At 44.6% G+C, this 25,083-nt stretch overlaps 1 protein-coding gene across 12 annotated transcripts in view; it reads right to left on the bottom strand.

Annotated features, from left to right (window-relative positions):
* Nucleotides 1-25,083, bottom strand: part of KCNQ2 (potassium voltage-gated channel subfamily Q member 2) — a 119,691-nt gene that overhangs the window by 27,968 nt on the left and 66,640 nt on the right. For 10 of the 12 annotated variants that reach the window (XM_073682925.1, XM_073682922.1, XM_073682924.1 and 7 more), the window contains one exon: nucleotides 16,656-16,685. The exons of the other annotated variants lie outside the window; for them this stretch is intronic. In XM_073682925.1, the coding sequence (XP_073539026.1) occupies nucleotides 16,656-16,685 (30 nt within the window). The remainder of the gene's footprint in view (nucleotides 1-16,655; nucleotides 16,686-25,083) is intronic. 12 annotated transcript variants of the gene reach the window in all.

Here is a 25,083-nt window from a genome sequence, read left to right as displayed (position 1 = left end):
TCACATCCCCCGTATATAATGCCCCATGCAGGATGTCACCTCTTCCCCATATAATGCCCCATGCAGGATGTGACCTCTCCCCCGATATAATGCCCCAATGCAGGATGTGACCTCTCCCCCCATATAATGTCCCATGCAGGATGTCACCTGTCCCCCATATAATGCCCCATGCAGGATGTGTCCTCTCCCCCCATATAATGTCCCATGCAGGATGTCACTTCTCCCCCCATATAATGCCCCATGCAGGATGTCACCTCTCCCCCATATAATGCCCCATGCAGGATGTCACCTCTCCCCCATATAATGCCCCATGTAGGATGTGACCTCTCCCCCCATATAATGTCCCATGCAGGATGTCACCTCTTCCCCATATAATGCCCCGTGCAGGATGTGACCTCTCCCCCCATATAATGCCCCATGCAGGATGTCACCTCTCCCCCATATAATGCCCCATGTAGGATGTCACCTCTCCCCCCCATATAATGCCCCATGTAGGATGTCACCTCTCCCCCCCATATAATGCCCCAAGCAGGAAGTCATATCCCCTGTATATCCATCCCCCATAGTGCCCCATGCAGGTCCCCTATGGCCCCATACAAAAAAAAAAAAATCCAATACTCACCTCCCTTCTCAGCTGCTTCTCTGGACTCCAGCGTAGCCCGCATGTTGACGCTGTGCACTGTGACCGGTCAGGAGAGAGCGCGGTGTAAAGACGTCACCGCGCCCTCTGACCTGAGACGTCACAGAGCATCAGCGGAAGACACAGGAGCTGCTGTGGATGCACGGGGAGGGGTAAGTATGACACCGGTGCCGGGGTCCTGATCGAGCGGGGGGAGGGACGGGAGGAGAGGAGAGGGGAGGGGAGAGGAGGGGAGGGGAGGGGTAAGTATGACGCCGGGTGCCGGGGTCCTAATCGAGCGGGGGGAGAGACGGGAGGAGAGGGGAGGGGAGAGGAGAGGGGAGAGGGGTAAGTATGACGCCGGGTGCCGGGGCCCTGATCGAGCGGGGGGAGGGACGGGAGGAGAGGGGAGGGGAGAGGAGGGGAGGGGCGTCACACTTGTCCTCGGGAGATAAGCGGCCGTAGCCGTTGATCTCCCGACGATAGCCGCATGTAGGTCAGCGGCGCCTGCGGTCGGGGGACTTATGCTGCGAGTAGCCGGCTGCATCGCCACTGACCTCCGTGCCGCACATGAGCCGCTAAAGGCCACCATGTTTTTCAGAAATGCCGCATCGCTGATTGGCCGCGGCCGGACCAATCAGCCACCCAGGATTTCCAGGACAGACAGATAGACAGACAGACAGACGGGATAAGACAATTATATAGTAGATAATACTGCCCCCAGGTACAAGAATATAACTACTATAATACTGCTCCCTATGTACAAGAATATAACTACTATAATACTGCCCCCTATGTACAAGAATATAACTACTATAATACTGCTCCTATGTACAATAATATAACTGCTATAATACTGCCCCCTGTGTACAAGAATATAACCACTATAATACTGCCTCCTATGTACAAGAATATAACTACTATAATACTGCCCCCTATATACAAGAATATAACTACTATAATACTGCCCCCTATATACAAGAATATAACTACTATAATACTGCCCCCTATGTACAAGAATATAACTACTATAATACTGCCCCCTATGTACAAGAATATAACTACTTGAATACTGCCTCCTATGTACAAGAATATAGCTACTATAATACTGTCCTCTATGTAAAAGAATATATAAGAAGTCCAGGCGAGCAGGGTCCTCTCCCCATCTGTACCAGTGTGTCACTGTTTGATCATTGTAATTTATACATGTAAGCCCTCTTCACATGCACAGTACCATGGGATCAATGGTGTTTTAAAAATAAATAACCACTAGAATACGGTCCCTGTGTAAAAGAACAACTATGATATTACTGTCCCCATGTTGATAAATATACAGTCATAGCCAAAAGTTTTGAGACTGACACACGTTTTTGTTCTCTCACAGTTTGCTGCTTCAGGGTTTTTAGATCTTTAAAGGAAACCTGTCTTCAGGATTTAGCCCTGTAAACTAAAGACATGGCTATAATGGCGCTGTGAAGTTGATAAATATGATACCTGATGTGAAGAGATCCACTCAGTGGTTGTTTAATACTCACCGTATGAAGTTTTCAGAAAATGACGTCTTGTGTGCTTCAGAGTGGGACATGGGGGCAGGGTCAGAGCCGAAATCTCGATCTGCGCATGCGCTGCCTCTGGCGCCATTTTATTGACATCCTGCACACAAGATGCTGGCTCCCAATGCGCAGGCGCCGGCCACACAATGATGGCGGTGGCTCTGAATTTTAAAAAGGAGGCAGGTTACTGAATAATCAGTGACCTGCAGAAGAAACAGAAGAGGCTGGTGGAGGACGAGAAGAAGACTCTGCCCCCAGGTCCTGCACGAAGCACACAAGACATCATAAGGTGAGTATTAAACAACCACTCAGTGGATCTCTTTACATCAGGTATCATATTAATCAGCATCACAGCGCCATTATAGCCAAGATTTCGTTTATAGGGCTAAATCCTGCTGACAGGTTTCCCTTTAAGTCGGATGTTTCTGTGGTTACTGAAGTACAATAAGAAACATATTAACCATTTACTGACAAATACATCAAGTTTATGCAAAGACTCAACATTTACAGTGTTGACCATTATTTTTCAGAACTTCTTCCCTTCGCCCTGACATCTGGATATAGGCTTCTGCGCCAAATCCTGACTGATGACCGACCATTCTTGTCTAACCAGTGCTTGGACTTTATCACTATTTCTTGGTTTTGTTTGTCCTCACGCTTTTTGAAAATTGATCAAAGGTTCTCAATAGGATTAAGATCCGGGGAGTTTCCTGACCATGGAACCAAAATCTCAATGGTTTGATCACCGAGCCACTTAGTTATCACTTTTGCCTTGTGACATGGTTTCCCTCATGCTGGAAAAAGGATTGTTCATCCCCAAATTACTCCTGGATCATTGGGAGAAGTTGATCTTGAAGGATCTTAGATGCTATTTTTTATTCATGGTCGTGTTCTTGGGACAAATTGTGAGTGAGCCCCCTCCATGGATGAGAAGCCCCCACACATGAATGGTCTCAGAATGCTTTACTGTTGGCAGGCACAGGACTCAATGTTTTACCATAGATATCAGCAGCTGTGATCCCCTGCTGTTTCATCTACATACTCACTTATCATAAGTGACTTTCCGTTTTTTTCGGACTATAAGATGGGGGAAGATGTTGGGATGCGTCTTATATTCCGAATGTAGCTTACCGGGAGATGCAGCGGTGGTAGAGCAGGATGACAGGAGGCAGGGTCCCTTCTTCAGGAAGCCAGCGGCGGCAGAAGTGTGACGATGTTGCGGGCCCGGTGTCAGCGGTGAGCAGAGCGGAGTGCATTGCTTTCCCAGCGGCTATCTTCCTAAAGTTGTGGGCCGCTGGCCTCAGGAAAATGGCCGCCGGAGGCGGTGCATGAGCAGATTGAGATCTTGGCCCAGCCGAGTTCTCAATCCGCACATGCACCGCCTCCAGCAAGCCATCCGGCAGGCCATTTCCTTGAAGCCCATGGCTTCATAAAAATGGCTGCCGGGAAAGCAATGTACTCCGCTCTGCTCACCACCGACACCGGGCCCACAGCATTGCACCGCTGGGAAACTTCCTCCCACCCAGGACCCACAGCATTGCCCCACTTCTGCAGCCACTGGCTTCCTGAGAAAGAGACCATGCATCTTGTGACCACTGCTCCACCGCCGCCGCCGCCCCCCAGGTAAGATACCTTAAATTCTAACTATAAGACGGACCCCCAGCTTATAAAAAAATCTTTTTTTCCTATTTTCCTCCCCAAAATTTGGGATGCATCTTATTGTCCAGTGCGTCTTATAGTCCAAAAATATGGCATGCTATTTCATTGGCCAGGACCTGTGGCATGTATGGACCATGAACTGGAGCAGCTCTGCATGGTCAGACACAGCCATTACACAGTACATAGCAGGGGAACATTTATAAGATTATCTCAGCACAGGAACATTTTTTTTTAAAACACCCAATTGTCGTACTTATTATTATTCCAAAATGTATTGATTAAAATGTACTTTGTTTGTGGGGCAAAACCCCTTTTAGTTTGTAATATTGGAGACAATTACCGTAAAACAGAAAAGTGCATCAGATAAGGAACCCTTTAACTTTTCTATTTTTTTATAATTAGGGGGGGAATGCAGGTTCCCAATACTGCTGGATATCTAAACTTTTTCTCATTATTTTTTGTTTCAATGTATCTAAATAAAAATATACCTGGACAAACTTTTTAAGACCCGAATACAGGTTAGACTAAAGTCGTCCGAATTTGCTGATTTCAGAGAAACCGGCCCAATATCTGATATCTATAGGGGCCTCCCGAAACAAACTCAGCATTTTACAGTTGCAGAAAAATAAACGAGGTTTCTAAAATCTTATTCACACTGTGCTTTTTGTTTCCTTATATTTTTTGAGCTACAAGTTTAAAAAAAAAAAAAAAAAACTGCAGCATGTCAATTTTCCCAGAGCTTTGCTGCTTTTTTTAACCATTCAATTTAATGAATAAAAAATGCATAAACAACAAAGAGTAATGTATGCAAAAAAGCACTGTGTGAACATATGTCCCAATTCATCAAAGTAATTTCAACAGAATTCTGGCGTTAATTGCTTTGAAAATTTGCAAAATTTGCACAAAAATTTGGGAATTTTTGGCGTTTTCATACCAGTTTCACCCAGATACACCAAAATGGGCAGAGCTGGAACATGACAGGTGAGCGAAAAAAGTGTGATAGCATGGCTCGTCTAATCCATGACAGGCTGTGGGGTTCCTTATGCCAGAAATCTTACTCCGGTCAGGGACTGGTGTAAATTTTCTGGCATAGCCCACAGAGTCATCATGAATCAGGGGCAACTCGCTCCACCATGTCCTTTCATCAAGACTGGCGAGAAAATTGCCGGTCTTGATGAATCGTGGCTTTAGTCTCCTAAGTCTACTCCTCCAATATCAGAATCCCAGAACACCCTTTTCAAATAACTAATCCACATTTCTTTTTAGAATATTGAAAGAAAATACTTAAAAAGATTTTAGGGCAAATACGGAAGGAATAATTAGATGAATAAATGTCATCTTATAATTTTAGTAATGTTACCATAAGCCTGGACTGCAGTAGCCGGCAGTGACACACCAAGGTTAGAGGGTTAACATGTTAGTTTAAAGCTGAGCAGAGTTGCCAAAAGTCACGGAGTCACCTGTGGCCGAGATGAACATTTTGGGCTACTGAGTAGACTAATTGTGTTTGAGCAGAAATGATCTGGAGAGCCAGGACTTGTGGAAACTCTACTGAGACAATAGAAGATTAGAAAACCGATCATAAGGGCAGGACGTGCAGATCGGAGGGGTTCTAGTGGTGGTCTCTCACGGTACCTATTTTCCCCCGCGCAGCAGCTGCATAGAGTTTTGCCTTTACTGAAAATCAGGGGAAAGTAAAAAATTAGTCTCAAGGACATGCAAAGCTATGGAACAAAGACAAGACTCTGAGGATCCTCAAAGACATCTCTGGGACTATGAAAAATAGTGTGTTAGGCACAAATAATGGGTAAAATTCACACATCCATAAAGGAGGTTCCACTTTTAAACAATTTTGCATTAAAAATTTAAACCATCATGTAATAATCTAGGGTTTAATTATGTCTTATACTCTCGTTAAATCCAGAGCTGCATTCAAAATTCTGCTGATTTGCCACTTGGAATCTGTAAGACACATGCCTAACATATTGCAGGTGGACAATCAAGAAGGTGAAAACCTAAACCAAGACCTTTAAACTGGTAACCCGTGTCATTCTGAGGAAGAGGAACAAGACATTTGCTTCATGGGTCTGCCATTGAAGTAATGACTACAAATAGGCGGGTGGAGTATACGCCGTATACGGGTTTAGCATGATGTTAATGATGAGGTAGGGGATTCTGAAGACCATTGTATACAACATACATCTCAAACTCTGGCCCGTGGGCCAAATCTGGCCCGCAGGGTGGTTTTATTTGGCCCGCAACACTAGAACCACCACCCCTATATGGGGCCCATTATTCTGTATGGAGGACTATGTGGGGGCCCATTATTCTGTATGGAGGACTATGTGGGGCCCATTATTCTGTATGGAGGACTATGTGGGGCCCATTATTCTGTATGGAGGACTATGTGGGGCCCATTATTCTGTATGGAGGACAATGTGGGCCCATTATTCTGTATGGAGGACTGTGTGGGGCCCATTATTCTGTATGGAGGACTGTGTGGGGCCCATTATTCTGTATGGAGGATTGTGTGGGGCCCATTATTCTGTAAGGAGGACTGTGTGGGGCCCATTATTCTGTATGGAAGACTATGTAGGGCCCATTATTCTGTATGGAAGACTATGTGAGGCCCATTATTCTGTATGGAGGAGTTTGTGGGGCTCATTATTCTGTATGGAGGACTTTGTGGGGCCCATAATTCTGTATGGAGGACTATGTGGGGCTCAGTATACTGTATGGAGGACTATGTGGGGCCCATTATACTGTATGGAGGACTATGTGGGGCCCATTATTCTCTATGGAGGACGATGTTGGGCTCATGATTCTGTATGGAGGACTATGTGGGGCCCATTATTCTGTATGGAGGACTATGTGGGGCCATTATTCTGTATGGAGGACTATATGGGGCCCATTATACTGTATACTGGTTGGCCAGTGACTTTGTCCAAGTTTTTTATTTTGGCCCTCTTTTGACCAGCAGCGGAGCAGAATTCTGAATGTAGCGTTATAGGATAAGACACTACCAGGATCAGTACAAGATGAGTGAAGCACAATGTGTTTGCTGTAAAATGGAGATCTACCTATGAAATGTTGTTTAAAAGTAGAGCTTTGCTTCAAACAGATACATACAGGAGTAGAAATGCAGGGAGCAAAGGGATTCATCAAAAAGACTGAAATTTTATTCATATACAATTGCAAATCTAACCTGAAATATAAAGAGCGGTGCCCCCTACTGGTCAAGGTATACTCCTGCAGTATATACAATTTCACTTCCCTATGGCCAGGCCTTTCTGTCTAGCGATTCCTTACCATATCCATTGATCCGCTACTTAAATTAAAAAAGCTATAAGAGTACTGCTCATAGCCATTCTATATTCCAGAAGAATAACTTTAGAGGGGTCCCCTCAGTGATTGGTGGGGTCAGTTAGAGTCCGAGTTCTGAACATATTCACATATACAATGGGTCATTCATTAAATGGACTAGAAGACATTGTCAGGGAATCACAAGTCAAACATTATAAATTTATAAAAGGAAAGTAACTTAAAAGTAGACAGGTCAGTATCTTCCACAAGATCAAAACACTAGTCTTCTTCTGCAGTATTCAGATTGATTACTGAGAGTTCAGCTCCTGTCTAATGTCTAACACTGTCCCTGCCAAACACAGTTATATTTCTTTTAGCATAAGGAGTAGACAGGTTACTTTCTCCTCTAAGATCAACACTTTCATCTTCTGCTGCAGTATTCAGATTAACTACTGAGAGCTCGTTTTATGCCAACAGTCTAAAACTTACCCCGCCAAATACAGCTATATTCCTTCTAGCATAAGGAGTAGACAGGTCACTGTCTCCTGCAAGATCAATACGTTCATTTTCTGCAGCTGTATTCAGATTTACTACTGAGAGTTCTTGTAACAATTATCTAACACTGTCCTTGCCAAACAAAGCTATATACAGTTATATGAAAAAGTTTGGGCACCCCTATTAATCTTAAGCTTAATCTTTTCTTAAAATTGGTGTTTTTGCAACAGCTATTTCAGTTTGATATATGTAATAACTGTTGGACACAGTAATGTTTCTGCCTTGAAATGAGGTTTATTGTACTAACAGAAAATGTGCAATCTGCATTCAAACAAAATTTGACAGGTGCATAAGTATGGGCACCCTTATCATTTTCTTGTTTTAAATACTCCTACCTACTTTTTACTGACTTACTAAAGCACTTTTTTTGGTTTTGTAACCTCATTGAGCTTTGAACTTCATAGCCAGGTGTATGCAATCATGAGAAAAGCTACTTAAAGTGGCCACTTGCAAGTTGTTCTCCTGTTTGAATCTCCTCTGAAGAGTGGCATCATGGGCTCCTCAAAACAACTGTCAAATGATCTGAAAACAAAGATTATTCAGCATAGTTGTTCAGGGGAAGGATACAAAAAGCTGTCTCAGAGATTTAACCTGTCAGTTTCCACTGTGAGGAACATAGTAAGGAAATGGAAGAACACGGGGACAGTTCTTGTTAAGGCCAGAAGTGGCAGGCCAAGAAAAACATCAGAAAGGCAGAGAAGAAGAATGGTGAGATCAGTCAAGGACAATCCTTAGACCACCTCCAGAGAGCTGCAGCATCAACTTGCTGCAGATGGTGTCACTGTGCATCGGTCAACTATACAACGCACTTAGCACAAGGAGAAGCTGTATGGGAGAGTGATGCGAAAGAAGCCGTTTCTGCAAGCACGCCACAAACAGAGTCGGCTGAGGTATGCAAAAGCACATTTGGAGAAGCCAATTCCTTTTTGGAAGAAGGTCCTGTGGACTGATGAAACCAAGATTGAGTTGTTTGGTCATACAAAAAGGCGTTATGCATGGCGGCAAAAAAACACAGCATTCCAAGAAAAACACTTGCTACCCACAGTAAAATTTGGTGGAGGTTCCATCATGCTTTGGGGCTGTGTGGCCAATGCCGGCACCGGGAATCTTGTTAAAATTGACGGACGCATGGATTCCACTCAGTATCAGCAGATTCTTGACAATAATGTTCAAGAATCAGTGATAAAGTTGAAGTTACGCAGGGGATGGATCTTTCAGCAAGACAATGATCCAAAACACCGCTCCAAATCTACTCAGGCATTCATGCAGAGGAACAATTACAATGTTCTGGAAAGGCCATCCCAGTCCCCAGACCTGAATATCATTGAACATCTGTGGGATCATTTGAAGAGGGCTGTCCATGCTCGGCGACCATCAAACTTAACTGAACTGGAATTGTTTTGTAAAGAGGAATGGTCAAAAATACCTTCATCCAGGATCCAGGAACTCATTAAAAGCTACAGGAAGCGACTAGAGGCTGTTATTTTTGCAAAAGGAGGATCTACTAAATATTAATGTCACTTTTCTGGTGAGGTGCCCATACTTATGCACCTGTCAAATTTTGTTTGAATGCAGATTGCACATTTTCTGTTAGTACAATAAACCTCTTTTCAAGGCAGAAACATTACTGTGTCCAACAGTTATTACATATATCAAACTGAAATAGCTGTTGCAAAAACACCAATTTTTATAAAACATTAAGCTTAAGATTAATAGGGGTGCCCAAACTTTTTCAAATAACTGTAACTTCTAGAATAAGTAGTACCCGTTTCACTTTCTCCTTAAAGAACAACACACTCATCTTCACCTGCTATATTCAGATTAGCCACTGAGAGTTCTGCTCCTGCCAACCGTATAACACTGCCCTTGCCCGATACAGCTATGCTCTTACTAGTATAAGGAGTAGACAGGTCACTTTCTCCTACAAGATCAACATACTCACTTGGCTGCTGTATGCAAATTAACTACTGAGAGTTCTGCTCTTGCCAACTGTATAGCACTATCCATGCTACATACAGCTAAGTTCTTACTAGCAGAGGAAGAATATGGGTAAATGCCTCTATAAGACTGGCACAAGCCTCTCCTAAAATGCTCGAAATACTTTCTCCTGATCATGAAAATACTCCATCACATTTAGTACTGTCCTTCCAAAAACAATCACATTAGTGCCTTATGTTAGTGCCTTTAACATGACCAGTATACGCCTCTCTTGAAATATTAAGTGTAGAGACCAGACTCCTCAGCAGCACAAAGTATGTCAGGAGTGGAAGGCAGCAACTTGTCCAAATATGTAGTAATTTTATTAAGTACACAGCTACACATGACAGATGTGGTATCATGATGTAGGGAACGGAGTGAAGACCAGTCGGAGATCCCAGACTGAGAGTTATATAGTGGATGGAACAGTCCTTAGCAGCACACAGTACTTCAGGAGAGGAATGTGATGCTCGTTTTACAGGACGTATCCTGTTCATGTCTGTATTGAAATGAGTGAAAACATAGTTGCTTGTGACAATGTATTCTCAGGAGACAGGGACAGCCTTATCCTCAATAACATCATTACATCAGTGGACAGGTTACTGTCTTACACAAAATCAACACATTCCTCTTCCGAAACTCCTTGTGCTGCTGGTGATCCTGCCCTTCCCATTATATGGAAACAACAAATGGGTGACCACAGACTGACACTACCCCTGTGAAATTTAGCCCTTTACCCACTATCGGCATCACCTGAGTGGACAGGTCACTGTCCCCACATAATCAGCACACTCTTCCCCTTCTGCTGCATATGTGAAATAATTGGCTACAATGCAGTTACCCTCGAATTATGCCCACTGATACTAAAGTAACACATTTATCCTGAAGATTGGGTCAATATTCATCTCAGGCCATGAAGACTGCAATGTGAACATCTCAGAAATAAAACAGCCACCTATTATCACCTCCCTGACAGAAAAATCCTAAGCGCTGGTTAAACACCTCACTGCACTGTGGCGCTCTGCCATGATGAGATGATTTACAGATGCTCAGAGCCGAACTTCTCCAATACAACTATCAGGATATCACGGTATTACAGGGGCGGACATACCGACTGATGGAAGGGTGGCTCCACTTCTGTAAACTTCAATCACTGTCTCCCAGCTTCAGAAGACATAATTATGGCCACCAGGTGGCAATATCACAAAGTGATATTACTTATGGCTATTTCCGAAATATGACTGCTATAATATGTAATATGCCGTATAAGAAAAATAAGTAACTTCTAAGATGTCTGAAAAATTGTTGTGATAATGTCTTGGGGAATATGTAAGGAATAGAGGCACAATGATTAGATTAAAGAGACACAGCAGAGCTGCAGTGTAAAGTATGGGGGGTGACAGAGCAGCAGGAGGGCTTTGGACAACCTCACACTCAGATAATACAGTTAGTTATAGCTGAGCGCTAACTGAGCAGAGTTTGGAGTAAGGCAAGCAATTGGGCTTTAGCGTGCCCAGGTTATAACAGACTGGCACCACCACTGCTAACTGGAGGTAGTAACGCAGTATTACAGTGTAGGGCTCCGCCGTGACAATTATCCAGCAACAGTAAAAGATTAGAAATAAATAAATAAAATAAAAAATTTTCATGACCTGAAAAATAAAACTTCAGTTCCTAAGAGTTTTAGGGAATAAGCATAGGCAGTGGTGCTACCTTGTGGCCAGTCTGATGAATTACATAGACATAATATAGCACACACACAAATCAAGTTTTGGGGTACCTGAGGCACCCAAAGGTACAAGGTTATGCTATGACAATCCAAATAATCCAGCGGCAATATAATCACACATTGCAGCGACAGAAGAATACTCCAGGGATGTCGGCCATTCTCGAGTACACAGAGCCAAACAACACCTCTTTATAGCCAAGTTAAATGCTAAATGGGGATTGAGGAAAGGTAGAGCAATGAGAAGAAAAGAATGGAAGAAAGGGTGACGGAAGATGGAAAGATGAATGAAGGAAGAAGGAAAGATGAATGAAGGAAGGATGAAGGAAGGTAGGAAGGAAGGAGAAAATATGGGGATGAAAGGAAGGAAGATATCAGATAATGGACAAAAAGAAACAAGAGAGGGAAGAAAGAAAAATAAGGCAAGAAGTAAAAAAACAAGGGGGGGAGAAAGGGTAAAGGTCAATGAAAAGGAGGTGGGAGATGGAAAAGGAGAGTGCAGAAAGAGAAAGAAAGAAAAAGAAAGGAAGAGAGAAAATAGAGTGAGATAGAAGGTAGAAGAAATAAGATGAAAGAAAATAAGGAGGGAGGAGAAAGGAACAGACTATAGAGCAGGGGTCTCAAACACGCGGCCCGCGGGCCGCATGCGGCCCCTGAGGCTGCTTTATGCGGCCCGCAGGCACAGACCCCTTGACGATCCCGACCTGGTCCAGGAGGAGCCGCCGACAGCAGCGCTGAATTGCCACACAGAGACTGTTTCCCAGCACTGCATTTCCAATGCCAGCCGCTGGCCAATCAGAGGCCAGCAGCTGATATCTGCGTGTCGGCGCAGCGAGTATGACGTCATTGCCATATGCAGATGTCAGCTGCTGGCCTCTGATTGGCCGGCGGCTGACATTGAAAATGCTGTGCTGGGAGACAGTCTCTGTGCGGCAATGCAGCGCTGCTGTCGGCGGCTCCTCCTGGACCAGGTCGGGATCGTCAAGGGGTCGGACTCTGTGGTGCCTGCGGGCCACATCTGCAGGAAGGCCGCCGAGGGAACGGAGGACAGGTGAGAATCATCTTTTTTTTTTCTATTTTATGTGTGTGAAGAACAGCACAGGGGGCACAGAGCCACAAGAGGGGACCTGGATGGGGCACATAGCCACAGGATGGGGACCTGGATGGGGCACATAGCCACAAGAGGGGACCTGGATGGGGCACATAGCCACAGGATGGGGACCTGGATGGGGCACAGAGCCTCAAGATGTGGACCTGGATGGGCCACATAGCCTCAAGATGTGGACCTGGATGGGGCACATAGCCACAAGATGGGGACCTGGATGGGGCACATAGCCACAAGAGGGGACCTGGATGGGGCACATAGCCACAAGAGGGGACCTGGATGGGGCACATAGCCACAAGAGGGGACCTGGATGGGGCACATAGCCACAGGATGGGGACCTGGATGGGGCACAGAGCCTCAAGATGTGGACCTGGATGGGCCACATAGCCTCAAGATGTGGACCTGGATGGGGCACATAGCCACAGGATGGGGACCTGGATGGGGCACATAGCCACAAGAGGGGACCTGGATGGGGCACATAGCCACAAGAGGGGACCTGGATGGGGCACATAGCCACAAGAGGGGACCTGGATGGGGCACAGAGCCACAAGAGGGGACCTGGATGGGGCACAGAGCCTCAAGATGTGGACCTGGATGGGGCACATAGCCACAAGATGGGGACCTGGATGGGGCACAGAGCCACAAGATGGGGACCAGAGCCACAACATGGGGACCTGGATGGGGCACAGAGCCACAAGATGGGGACCTGGATGGGCCACATTGCCACAGGATGGGGACCTGGATGGGGCACATTGCCACAGGATGGGGACCTGGATGGGGCACATAGCCACAGGATGGGGACCTGGATGGGGCACATAGCCACAAGATGGGGACCTGGATGGGGCACATAGCCACAAGATGGGGACCTGGATGGGGCACATTGCCACAGGATGGGGACCTGGATAGGGCACATAGCCCCAAGATGGGGACCTGGATGAGGCACATTAGTACAAGATGGGCGCCAGGATGGGGAACGTTGCCACAGGATGGGGACCTGGATGGGGCACATAGCCACAGGATGGGGACCTGGATGGGGCACATTAGTACAAGATGGGGACTTGGATGGGGAACATTACTACAAGATGTTTTCCATTATTACTATATGATGCTAATTGTAAGACAATATTACTGTATGTGGCCAATTGGGGGAAATAAAATTGTAAAAAAAATAAAAAATAAAATAAAGCATGAAAAAATATTGGGCACTAAAAATGCTGTTTTATATGTAAACTAAAGTAAACACAAAAAAGTGCACGTTTATTATCGCCACATCCATAACGACCCAAGCCATAAAAAAATAAACACGGCAAAAATGTTCAAAAGGTGTATACAAAAAAAATGGTATCACTAAAAATGTCACATTGAACAAAGAATGCGGCCCCCCAAATTCAAATTTTTTCCATGTGCGGCCCATATACCCAGCCGAGTTTGAGACCCCTGCTATAGAGGAACAGAGCGAAGAGAGTAAATAGGGACCCAAAAGACAGGAGAAGGGAGATGAGAGGAGGCACGCCAGAGATGAGAGGAGGAGGAGGCACGGCCGGAGATGAGAGGAGGAGGAGGCACGGCCGGAGATGAGAGGAGGAGGAGGCACAGCCGGAGATGAGAGGAGGAGGAGGCACAGCCGGAGATGAGAGGAGGAGGAGGAGGCACAGCCGGAGATGAGAGGAGGAGTAGGCACAGCCGGAGATGAGAGGAGGAGGAGGCACAGCCGGAGATGAGAGGAGGAGGAGGCACAGCCGGAGATGAGAGGAGGAGGAGGCACAGCCGGAGATGAGAGGAGGAGGAGGCACAGCCGGAGATGAGAGGAGGAGTAGGCACAGCCGGAGATGAAAGGAGGAGGAGGAGGCACAGCCGGAGATGAGAGGAGGAGGCACGGCCGGAGATGAGAGGAGGAGGAGGAGGCACAGCCGGAGATGAGAGGAGGAGTAGGCACAGCCGGAGATGAGAGGAGGAGGAGGCACAGCCGGAGATGAGAGGAGGAGGAGGCACAGCCGGAGATGAAAGGAGGAGGAGGCACAGCCAGAGATGAGAGGAGGAGGAGGCACGGCCGGAGATGAGAGGAGGAGGAGGCACGGCCGGAGATGAGAGGAGGAGGAGGCACAGCCGGAGATGAGAGGAGGAGGAGGCACAGCCGGAGATGAAAGGAGGAGGAGGCACAGCCAGAGATGAGAGGAGGAGGCACGGCCGGAGATGAGAGGAGGAGGCGGCACAGCCGGTGATGAGAGGAGGAGGAGGCACAGCCGGAGATGAGAGGAGGAGGAGGCGGCACAGCCAGAGATGAGAGGAGGAGGAGGCACAGCCGGAGGTGAGAGGAGGAGGAGGCACAGCCGGAGAAGAGAGGAGGAGGAGGCACGGCCGGAGATGAGAGGAGGAGGCACGGCTGGAGATGAGAGGAGGAGGAGGCACAGCCGGAGATGAGAGGAGGAGGAGGCACGGCCAGAGATGAGAGGAGGAGGCACGGCTGGAGATGAGAGGAGGGGGAGGCACAGCCGGAGATGAAAGGAGGAGGAGGCACAGCCGAAGATGAGAGGAGGAGGAGGCACAGCCGGAGATGAGAGGAGGAGTAGGCACAGCCGGAGAAGAGAGGAGGAGGAGGCACGGCTGGAGATGAGAGGAGGAGGCACAGCTGGAGATGAGAGGAGGAGGAGGCACAGCTGGAGATGAGAGGAGGAGGAGGCACAGCCGAAGATGAGAGGAGGAGGAGGCACAGCCGGAGATGAGAGGAGGAGGAGGCACGGCCAGAGATGAGAGGAGGAGGAGGCACGGCCGGGTACACTGTGTTCTTGCTGCTTCACCATAGAAGGCACCAACTACAGAAAGACAGTGAAGCCTCTTTTCTGACTCACAGCAGCCCAGAGGCTGAATACAGTATTACACACCACAAATTAAAATGTTCTAGTGAATTTCTACCCAACCTCTTCCGCTGCCAACTAACTACAGATGTCACAATGTAACATGTCAGAATGGCGGCGTCCATGCAGGGTGACCAGCCGGTGTTAGTATGGATATGACTTTAAAATGATAACTGTTTATTATGGAGCGATCATGGGGAGCGTTACCCCTGCGCCTGCCACTCACAGAACAGGTTGTCACTATGCAGAATAAAAGCAGATGTCGCCTATTAATTCCCTACTAGACAAGGCTGTTACTGGGGAGGGCTACTCTTTTCAATAATATATAATTACTTTAGGACGTATACAGTGTCTTCTTTAATATTAAACGTCTAGTCACTAAGAACTGGTGACATCAGCAATCCGTCTTATGATGTCATCGGCTCCTATCTATCTATCTATATAGATGGATATAGATAGATAGATAATATAGATAGATAGATAGACGTCATGTATTCCTAACTAATTGACTAGGAGCCGATGACATCACAAGACGGATTGCTGATGTCACCTCTTTGTGTATAAATAGCCTAAAGGAGTCCCATGACTAGGACATCAGGACAATCTCAAAAGCAGTGGGGGCAAAGGCTTTCACTAATCTATAGATAATAAGCCCCAAAGCATGAGGTGAGATATCTACAAATCCCAGTACACTAAAATCTATAATCCAAGTAGGCAGGCTTTATTTCTAGAGTTTGGAGGGATAACTAATAAGTGGCCACTTTAGGCAACACTCACTCCCAAATGTGCTGAATATTGGCATTCTTCTCAAGCCCTCAAAATGGAGACCTTTCAGTGGTTCTCCGTAGTATAAAGGACTCATAGTTGGAGCAACTAACTTGCAGCCCATCACTGCCACTTCTGTCATAAAGACAAGATCCCTTTAAGGGAAGGGAAGGGAAGTGTTATGGGATCAAACCCTGCCCATACCCAGAGTCCAAAACGTACATCACACAGAAGCAAAATTAGGAGGTCACATAACCCAGGCCCAGTGACAATGAACCAAAAATGTCCACATTTTTTTAGTTTTTATTTTTTTTTTAAATCCAATGTTTCTGACTTTGTATAAAAGCCCCATGTTGCATGACGGTGCAGTGAGCGGTTAGTGACATTAGTGGGTACATGTATTGTGGGATGGGACAGGCACTAGAGAAGCCATCAGGGAGGTGGTGTAGCCTCAGATGCCGGAGGGTGGGCATCAGTAAGGGTTACCATGAATGAGGGGGGCACAGAGTATGGCGACATGACACGTCTGGGTACCAACCTGGGTGGCGGCTCAGCCTGCTGCTCTTTCCTTAAAACAAGAAGCAATATTATGTTAGCCGTAATGCAATGATAAAATGGCGCATTCTCTGTTAATTCTCAGCTACCATCTGCCTGGGACACAAGCAAGCGAGGGACGCGGCAGCAGGAAGGGGGGCAAGGAATGAGGAGAAAGGAACAAAATGTCTAATCTAGCAGAAATGAGAACTCTAACTTTTCAATACAAATAATTACGATCAAACCAATATCCAGAAAAGTCTACACTTTTGCCATTCCATACTAAAATAAAACTAGATTTTTTGTACTCTTTATGTTAACGACGTACAGTAATATTCTGAAGTGTTGACAGTGTCAGTAGGGGGCGCTGTGCCATTTACGCCATAATGTAAAAAAATAAATTTCAGTATAATTCTGATAGACATTTGGAGCCACTTTTTAGAAAATATTTTAAAAAGTGGCTGTAATGGTGATTATTTCATCTCTGTTTCAAACAAATTATATTTATATGGCTTGTGAAAGTATTCACCCCCTTAGATTTTTACCTATTTTGTTACATCACAACCTGTGTTTAAATATTTTTGTAATCCGATTTGTGTGTGATGCATCAGCACTAAATTGTGTAAGTTGGTGAAGTGAAAGAAATAGGCATAAATTACATTTATGGGATCAAATAACTAAAAATTGGCATGTGCATATGTATTCACCCCTTTTGCGATTAAGCCCTTAAAAATTTCTAATGCAAGCAATTACCATCATAAGTCACATGCTTAGTGAAAGTAGCACCATCAAATCCATTATCATCAAATGGCCAAGAGAGGGATGCGCACCAAAACTCTCAGCCCGGGCAAGGAGGGTATTAATCAGAGAGGCAGCACAGAGACCAAAGGTAACACTGAAGGAGCTGCAGAGTTCCCAAGCCGAGACTGGAGTATACAGTTATATGAAAAAGTTTGTGCACCCCTATTAATCTTAAGCTTAATGTTTAATAAAAATTGGTGTTTTTGCAGCAGCTATTTCAGTTTGATATATGTAATAACTGTTGGACACAGTAATGTTTCTGCCTTGAAATGAGGTTTATTGTACTAACAGAAAATGTGCAATCTGCATTCAAACAAAATTTCACAGGTGCATAAGTATGGGCACCTCACCAGAAAAGTGACATTAATATTTAGTAGATACTCCTTTTGCATAAATAACAGCCTCTAGTCGCTTCCTGTAGCTTTTAATGAGTTCCTGGATCCTGGATGAAGGTATTTTTGACCATTCCTCTTTACAAAACAATTCCAGTTCAGTTAAATTTGATGGTCGCCGAGCATGGACAGCCCTCTTCATATGATCCCACAGATGTTCAATGATATTCAGGTCTGGGGACTGGGATGGCCATTCCAGAACATTGTAATTGTTCCTCTGCATGAATGCCTGAGTAGATTTGGAGCGGTGTTTTGGATCATTGTCTTGCTGAAAGATCCATCCCCTGCGTAACTTCAACTTTATCACTGATTCTTGAACATTATTGTCAAGACTCTGCTGATACTGAGTGGAATTCATGCGTCCCTCAACTTTAACAAGATTCCCGGTACCGGCATTGGCCACACAGCCCCAAAGCATGATAGAACCTCCACCAAATTTTACTGTGGGTAGCAAGTGTTTTTCTTGGAATGCTGTGTTTTTTTGCCGCCATGCATAACGCCTTTTTGTATGGCCAAACAACTCAATCTTGGTTTCATCAGTCCACAGGACCTTCTTCCAAAAAGAAATTGGCTTCTCCAAATGTGCTTTTGCATACCTCAGCCGACTCTGTTTGTGGCTTGCTTGCAGAAACGGCTTCTTTCGCATCACTCTCCCATACAGCTTCTCCTTGTGCAAAGTGCTTTGTATAGTTGACCAATGCACAGTGACACCATCTGCAGCAAGTTGATGCTGCAGCTCTCTGGAGGTGGTCTGAGGATTGTCCTTGACTGATCTCACCATTCTTCTTCTCTGCCTTTCTGATGTTTTTCTTGGCCTGACACTTCTGGCCTTAACAAGAACTGTCCCTGTGTTCTTCCATTTCCTTACTATGTTCCTCAAAGTGGAAACTGACAGGGTAAATCTCTGAGACAGATTTTTGTATCCTTCCCCTGAACAACTATGTTGAATAATCTTTGTTTTCAGATCATTTGACAGTTGTTTTGAGGAGCCCATGATGCCACTCTTCAGAGGAGATTCAAACAGGAGAACAACTTGCAAGTGGCCACTTTAAGTAACTTTTCTCATGATTGCATACGTCTGGCTATGAAGTTCAAAGCTCAACGAGGTTAGAAAACCCAAAAAAGTGCTTTAGTACGTCAGTAAAAAATAGGTAGGAGTATTTAAAACAAGAAAATGATAAGGGTGCCCATACTTATGCTCCTGTCAAATTTTGTTTGAATGCAGATTGCACATTTTCTGTTAGTACAATAAACCTCATTTCAAGGCAGACACATTACTGTGTCCAACAGTTATTACATATATCAAACTGAAATAGCTGTTGCAAAAACACCAATTTTTAAAAAACATTAAGCTTAAGATTAATAGGGGTGCCCAAACTTTTACATATAACTGTATGTCTATATGACCACAATAAGCCGTACAATCCATAGGAGGTGACCTTTATGGAAAAGTGGGCAGAAAAAAGCCTTTACTTACAAACAAAAATTGTAAGGCTCGTTTTGAGATTGCTAAAAGACATGTGGGAGACTCCCCAAAATGTATGGAGGAAGGTGCTGTGGTCAGATAAGACCAAAATTGAACTTTTTGGCCACCAAGGTAAACGCTATGTCTGGCGTCAAAGCAAAACAGCTCATCACCCCAAGAACACCATCCCCACAGTGAAACATGGTGGTGGCACCATCATGCTGAGGGGATGTTTTTTGGCAGTAGGGACAGGGAAAATGGTCCCAGTTGAGGGGAAGATGGATGGTGCGAAATACAGGGATATTCCTAAGCAAATCCTGTTTTAGTCTGTCAGAGATTTGAGACTGGGACGGAAGTTCACCCTTCCAACAAAACAATGACTCAAAGCATACTGCTAAAGCAACACTCGAGTGGTTTAAGGGGAGACGTGTAAATGTTTGGAGTGGCCTAGTCAAAGCCCAGACCTTAATCCAATTGAGAATCTGTGATCAGACTTGAAGATTGCTCGCCAGAGGAAACCATCGAACTTGAAGCAGCTGGAGCAGTTTTGCATTGAGGAATGGGTAAAAATCCCAGTGGCAAGATGTGGAAAGCTCATAGAGAATTATCTGAAGAGACTTGCAGCTGTAATTGTTGCAAAAGGAGGTCCTACAAGGTACTGACTTTAGGGGGGTGACTAGTTATGTACACTGAAGTTTTCAGTTATTTTGTCCTATTCGTTGTTTGCTTCACAAAAAAAAGAAAACCAAATGTTCAGTTGTAGGCATGTTCTTTACATGAACTGATGAAACCCCTAAAAAAACAACAACAGTGAAATTCCAGGTTGCGAGATAGCTAAACACAAAAAATGCCAAGGGGGGGGGTGAAAACTTTCGCAAGCCACTGTATATTTACACACACACGATCTTAAGCACTGCATGGGAAAATTATTAAGTAACGTGAAGAATGGAATATAAAGCACACAAGATAAATAATAGTGTGCAGAACATACCAAAATAGTAATTAAAATCTAGCTATTTTCACACATTTAAAATATATATATTATACATATTTATATAAATATGATTAGCACTTGGGCTCCTGGGTTCAAATCCCACCAAGGACAACATCTGCAAGGAGTTTGTATGTTCTCCCCGTGTTTGCGTGGGTTTCCACCGGGTTCTCCCGTTTCCTCCCAAACTCCAAAGACATACTGATAGGGAATCTAGATTGTGAGCCCCAATGGGGACAGTGACAATGGGGATAATGTCTGTAAAGCGCTGTGGAATTAATGGCGTTATATAAGTGAGTAAAATAAATTAATAATTATTTATTTATCTCTCTTTTAATATATCTGAAAAACAAATAGGAGGCATTTCAAGACCCATACCCATTCTATCCAGAATGTAGCCAGCTTATCATAAGTCCAATGACATGCTAAACATCTGCATTAATGCCCGTGTAAGCGATCTGAATATAGAGTAGCTCAGACATAGATTAATTTATCACCTGTTAAGGCCCTGGAGGATTTGGAAATCTCGCTATCTGCCCTGTACATCTGCAGTGACAAGTCCATACAATAAAATACAGGAGAGAAATACTCTCCCCTACATACATCTATGATGCCATGCTAGAGCTAGTTCAGCAATGTAATATGACCATTTGATTTGGGTTTGTATATATAATATATATATATATATATATATATATATATATATATATATATATATATATACACATATATATACTGCTCAAAAAAATAAAGGGAACACCTAAACAACAGAATATAACTCCAAGTAAATCAAACTTATGTGACATCAAACTGTCCACTTAGCAAGAAACACTGATTGACAATCAATTTCACATGCTGTTGTGCAAATGGAATAAACAATAGATGGAAATTATTGGCAATTATCAAGACGCCCTCAATAAAGGAGTGGTTCTGCAGGTGGGGACCACAGACCACATCTCAGTACCAATGCTTTCTGGCTGATATTTTGGTCACTTTTGAATGTTGGTTGTGCTTTCACACTCATGGTAGCATGAGACGGACTCTACAACCCACAGAAGTTGCTCAGGTAGTGCAGCTCATCCAGGATGGCACATCAATGCGAGCTGTGGCAAGAATTTTTGCTGTATCTGTCAGCGTAGTGTCCAGAGGCTGGAGGCGCCACCAGGAGGAAGGCCAGTACACCAGGAGACATAGAGGGGGCCGTAGGAGGGCAACAACCCAGCAGCAGGACCACTACCAACGCCTTTCTGCAAGGAGGAAAAGGAGGCGCACTGCCAGAGCCCTGCAAAATTACCTCCAGCAGGCCATAAATGTGCATGTGTCTGCACAAACGAACCGACTTCATGAGGGTGGTATGAGGGCCCGACGTCCACAGCTGGGGGTTGTGCTCACAGCCCAATACCGTGCAGGACGCTTGGCATTTGCCACAGAACACCAGGATTGGCAAAGTCGCCACTGGTGCCCTGTGCTCTTCACAGATGAAAGCAGGTTCACACTGAGCACATGTGACAGACGTGACAGAGTCTGGAGGTGCCGTGGAGAGCGATCTGCTGCTTGCAACAGCCTTCAGCACAACCGGTTTGGCAGTGGGTCAGTAATGGTGTGGGGTGGCATTTCTTTGGAGGGCCGCACAGCCCTCCATGTGCTCGCCAGAGGTAGCCTGACTGCCATTAGGTACCGAGATGAGATCCTCAGACCCCTTGTGAGACTATATGCTGGTGCGGTTGGCCCTGGGTTCCTCCTAATTCAGGACAATACGAGACCTCATGTGGCTGGAGTGTGTCAGCAGTTCCTGCAAGATGAAGGCATTGAAGCTATGGACTGGCCCGCCCGTTCCCCAGACCTGAATCCGATTGAGCACATTTGAGACATCATGTCTCGCTTCATCCACCAACGTCACGTTGCACCACAGACTGTCCAGGAGTTGGCGGATGCTTTAGTCCAGGTCTGGGATGAGATCCCACAGGAGACCATCCGCAACCTCATCAGGAGCATGCCCAGGCATTGTAGGGAGGTCATACAGGCACGTGGAGGCCACACACAATACTGAGCCTCATTTTGATTTGTTTTAAGGACATTACATCAAAGTTGGATCAGCCTGTAGTGTGTTTTTCCACTTTAATTATGGGGGTGACTCCAAATCCAGGCCTCCATTGGTTAATAAATTTGATTTCCATTGATGATTTTTGTGTGATTTTGTTATCAGCACATTCAACTTTGTACAGAACAAAGTATTCAATGAGAATATTTCATTCCTTCAGATCTAGGATGTGTTATTTGAGTGTTCCCTTTATTTTTTTGAGCAGTATATATATATATATATATATATATATATATATATATATATATATATACACACACACACACATACAGTATATACAGTACTGTGCAAAACTGTACTGTGCAGGCGTGGGAAAAATGCTGGAATATAAGTATGCTTTCAAAAATAGAAGGGTTAATAGTTTAGTCCTTTTATGAGCTCCAGCCTTCCACTGATAGTACTCTCTTAAACCCAGACAGGCTTGAAGATGTTGAGAACAGGGCTCTGTAATGCCATGTATTAATTTCAAGGACACTTTATTCTTCTTTCTTGTCACAGGTCATACACAATGGCAAGACTGAGCACAGCAACAAGACACAAGGTAGTTAGACTGCATCAGCAAGGTGTCTCCCAAGTAAAGATTTCCAAGATTTGCTGTTCAAGCTCTTTTGAAGAAGCACCAAGAAATGGGCAACGCTGAGAACCATAGACGCAGTGGTTGGCCAAGGAAACTTAGTGCAGCAGATGAAAGACACATCGTGTTAACTTTCCTTCTAAATCGGAAGATGTCCAGCAGAGCCATCAGCTCAGAACTAGCAACAACCAGTGGGACCCTGCTATACACATCTACTGCGAGGAAATGTTTGGCCAGAAGTTGTCTTTATTGAAGAAAAGCAACAGAAAAGCCAAACCTTCAACATGGAAACAAGGCCAAGCTACTCAACTATGCATAAGAACCAAAAAACTTGTTTGCAGAAAAATGGCAGCAGGTGCTCTGGACTGATGAGTCAAAATGTGATATATTGGGCAGTAACAGAAGGCAGTTTGTTAGCTGATGGGCTGGAGAGTGGTACAATAATGAGTATCTGCAGGAACATTGAAGCATGGTGGAGGCTCCTGGCAAGTTTGGGGCTGGAGTTGCGAATTCAGTCAGGACTAATAGTGTTATCAACACTGACAAATACAAGTTGATAATTATTCATCATACAATACCATCAGGGAGGCTACAATTTTATTCTGCAGTAGAACAATGACCCCAAACCTACAGCCATGGTCATTAAGAACAACTGTCAGCATAAAGAAGAACAAGGGGTCCTGGAAGTGGTGATATGGACCCTACAGAGCCCTGCTCTCAACATCATCCAGTCTATCTGGGATTACATGAAGAGACAGAAGGATTTCTACAAGCGACATCCACAGAAGATCTGTGGTTAGTTCTCCAAGATGTTTGTAACAACCTCTCTGCGGAGCACCTTCAAACCTGTATTCAAGTCCAAGTGTACCTAGAAGAAATTATGCTTCGAAACCGATTTGAAGGTAAAAGGCGGTCACACCAAATATTTATTTCATTTAGATTTGCACTCTGTACATTGATAAAAATAAACTATGAATGCTGCTATTTTTTAAAGCATTGCCACACCCGCTTAAAACTTTTGCATAGTACATTATAATTGTGTGTATATATATATATATATATATATATATATATATATATATATATATATATATATATATATATAATAAAAGAGCAAGAGATTAAAAAGGTAGAAGATGTTCCAGATCCCTGACAACTGTGGACACAATAGTGTGGGGTGAGCGTAGCCCCCATGACTGCGCTTTCCTCGGTCATCGGGGAGTCACGGTGCCGTTCTCCTCACATGCATGGAATAAGAGGCTGAGATGAGTCACAGGAGAAGAAGGAGACGTTGGCATGGTAACTGCACTAGCCCGTAGCCATGGAAACCGCATACTGATCGCCTCGGAAGCCGAAAACAAACTTGGACGTGCTTACTAAAAAGAAAAAAAAAACTGACCCCGGGTCAACCAGTAAATAATTCACCAAAAAAAAAAAAGAAAATTCTCGCTTTGATCGAGCCTGGACGCAGGACATCAAAAGCAAATCCGGGAAGGTTCTCGCTGAATATTTCAGGATGAATTAATATTTATACCCCGATTCTTCTTCATATTTGTTAGTACACTGTAATTCACGTCATGGCCATTAATAGGTTACACTGGATTCCCACACACGGCTTCATCGCGGCCCGAAAATTTGATGTGATTCCTGCCGTCATTAGATGTCCCCTTGCAATAAATGGTGGAACCAGCATGCAAAAAATTGCTTAAACACAAAGGCAAAATTATGTGAACCCCTAACTTATCTGGGACAGTCAATGCATATAAATATATCTATCTCAAAAACGGCGCCCAGGAGCGTTCTCATGGAATAAGGAGGTGTATGCGCCATTTTCTCCATTCATTTCTATGGGAGCACTAAAAAGCTGACCCCCCCCCCATACACCCACATTAGTCAGATGTGTTAGCTTCCCGCAACATTTTGGAATCAACTATTAACCAAAATAAGCAAAAGCTAGCCCTTTACCCCCCCCCCAAAAAAAGTCCTAGAACTGGGAGAACTGACCAGACCAGGTGATATACATCAAGATTTTGAAGGATGACCCAAATCAATGTGTAAGGGAATATGTCGTCAGAAAATTACCTGTCGTTTACATCAAATTTTTTATA

This window comes from Phyllobates terribilis, unplaced genomic scaffold, assembly GCF_046119375.1.
Source record: "Phyllobates terribilis strain yellow unplaced genomic scaffold, ASM4611937v1 Scaffold_5__5_contigs__length_657084704, whole genome shotgun sequence".
In the NCBI taxonomy this organism is placed as follows: Eukaryota; Metazoa; Chordata; class Amphibia; order Anura; family Dendrobatidae; genus Phyllobates; species Phyllobates terribilis.
The sequence above is the reverse complement of the archived record's forward strand: the minus strand, read 5'-3'. Positions and strand labels throughout refer to the sequence as shown.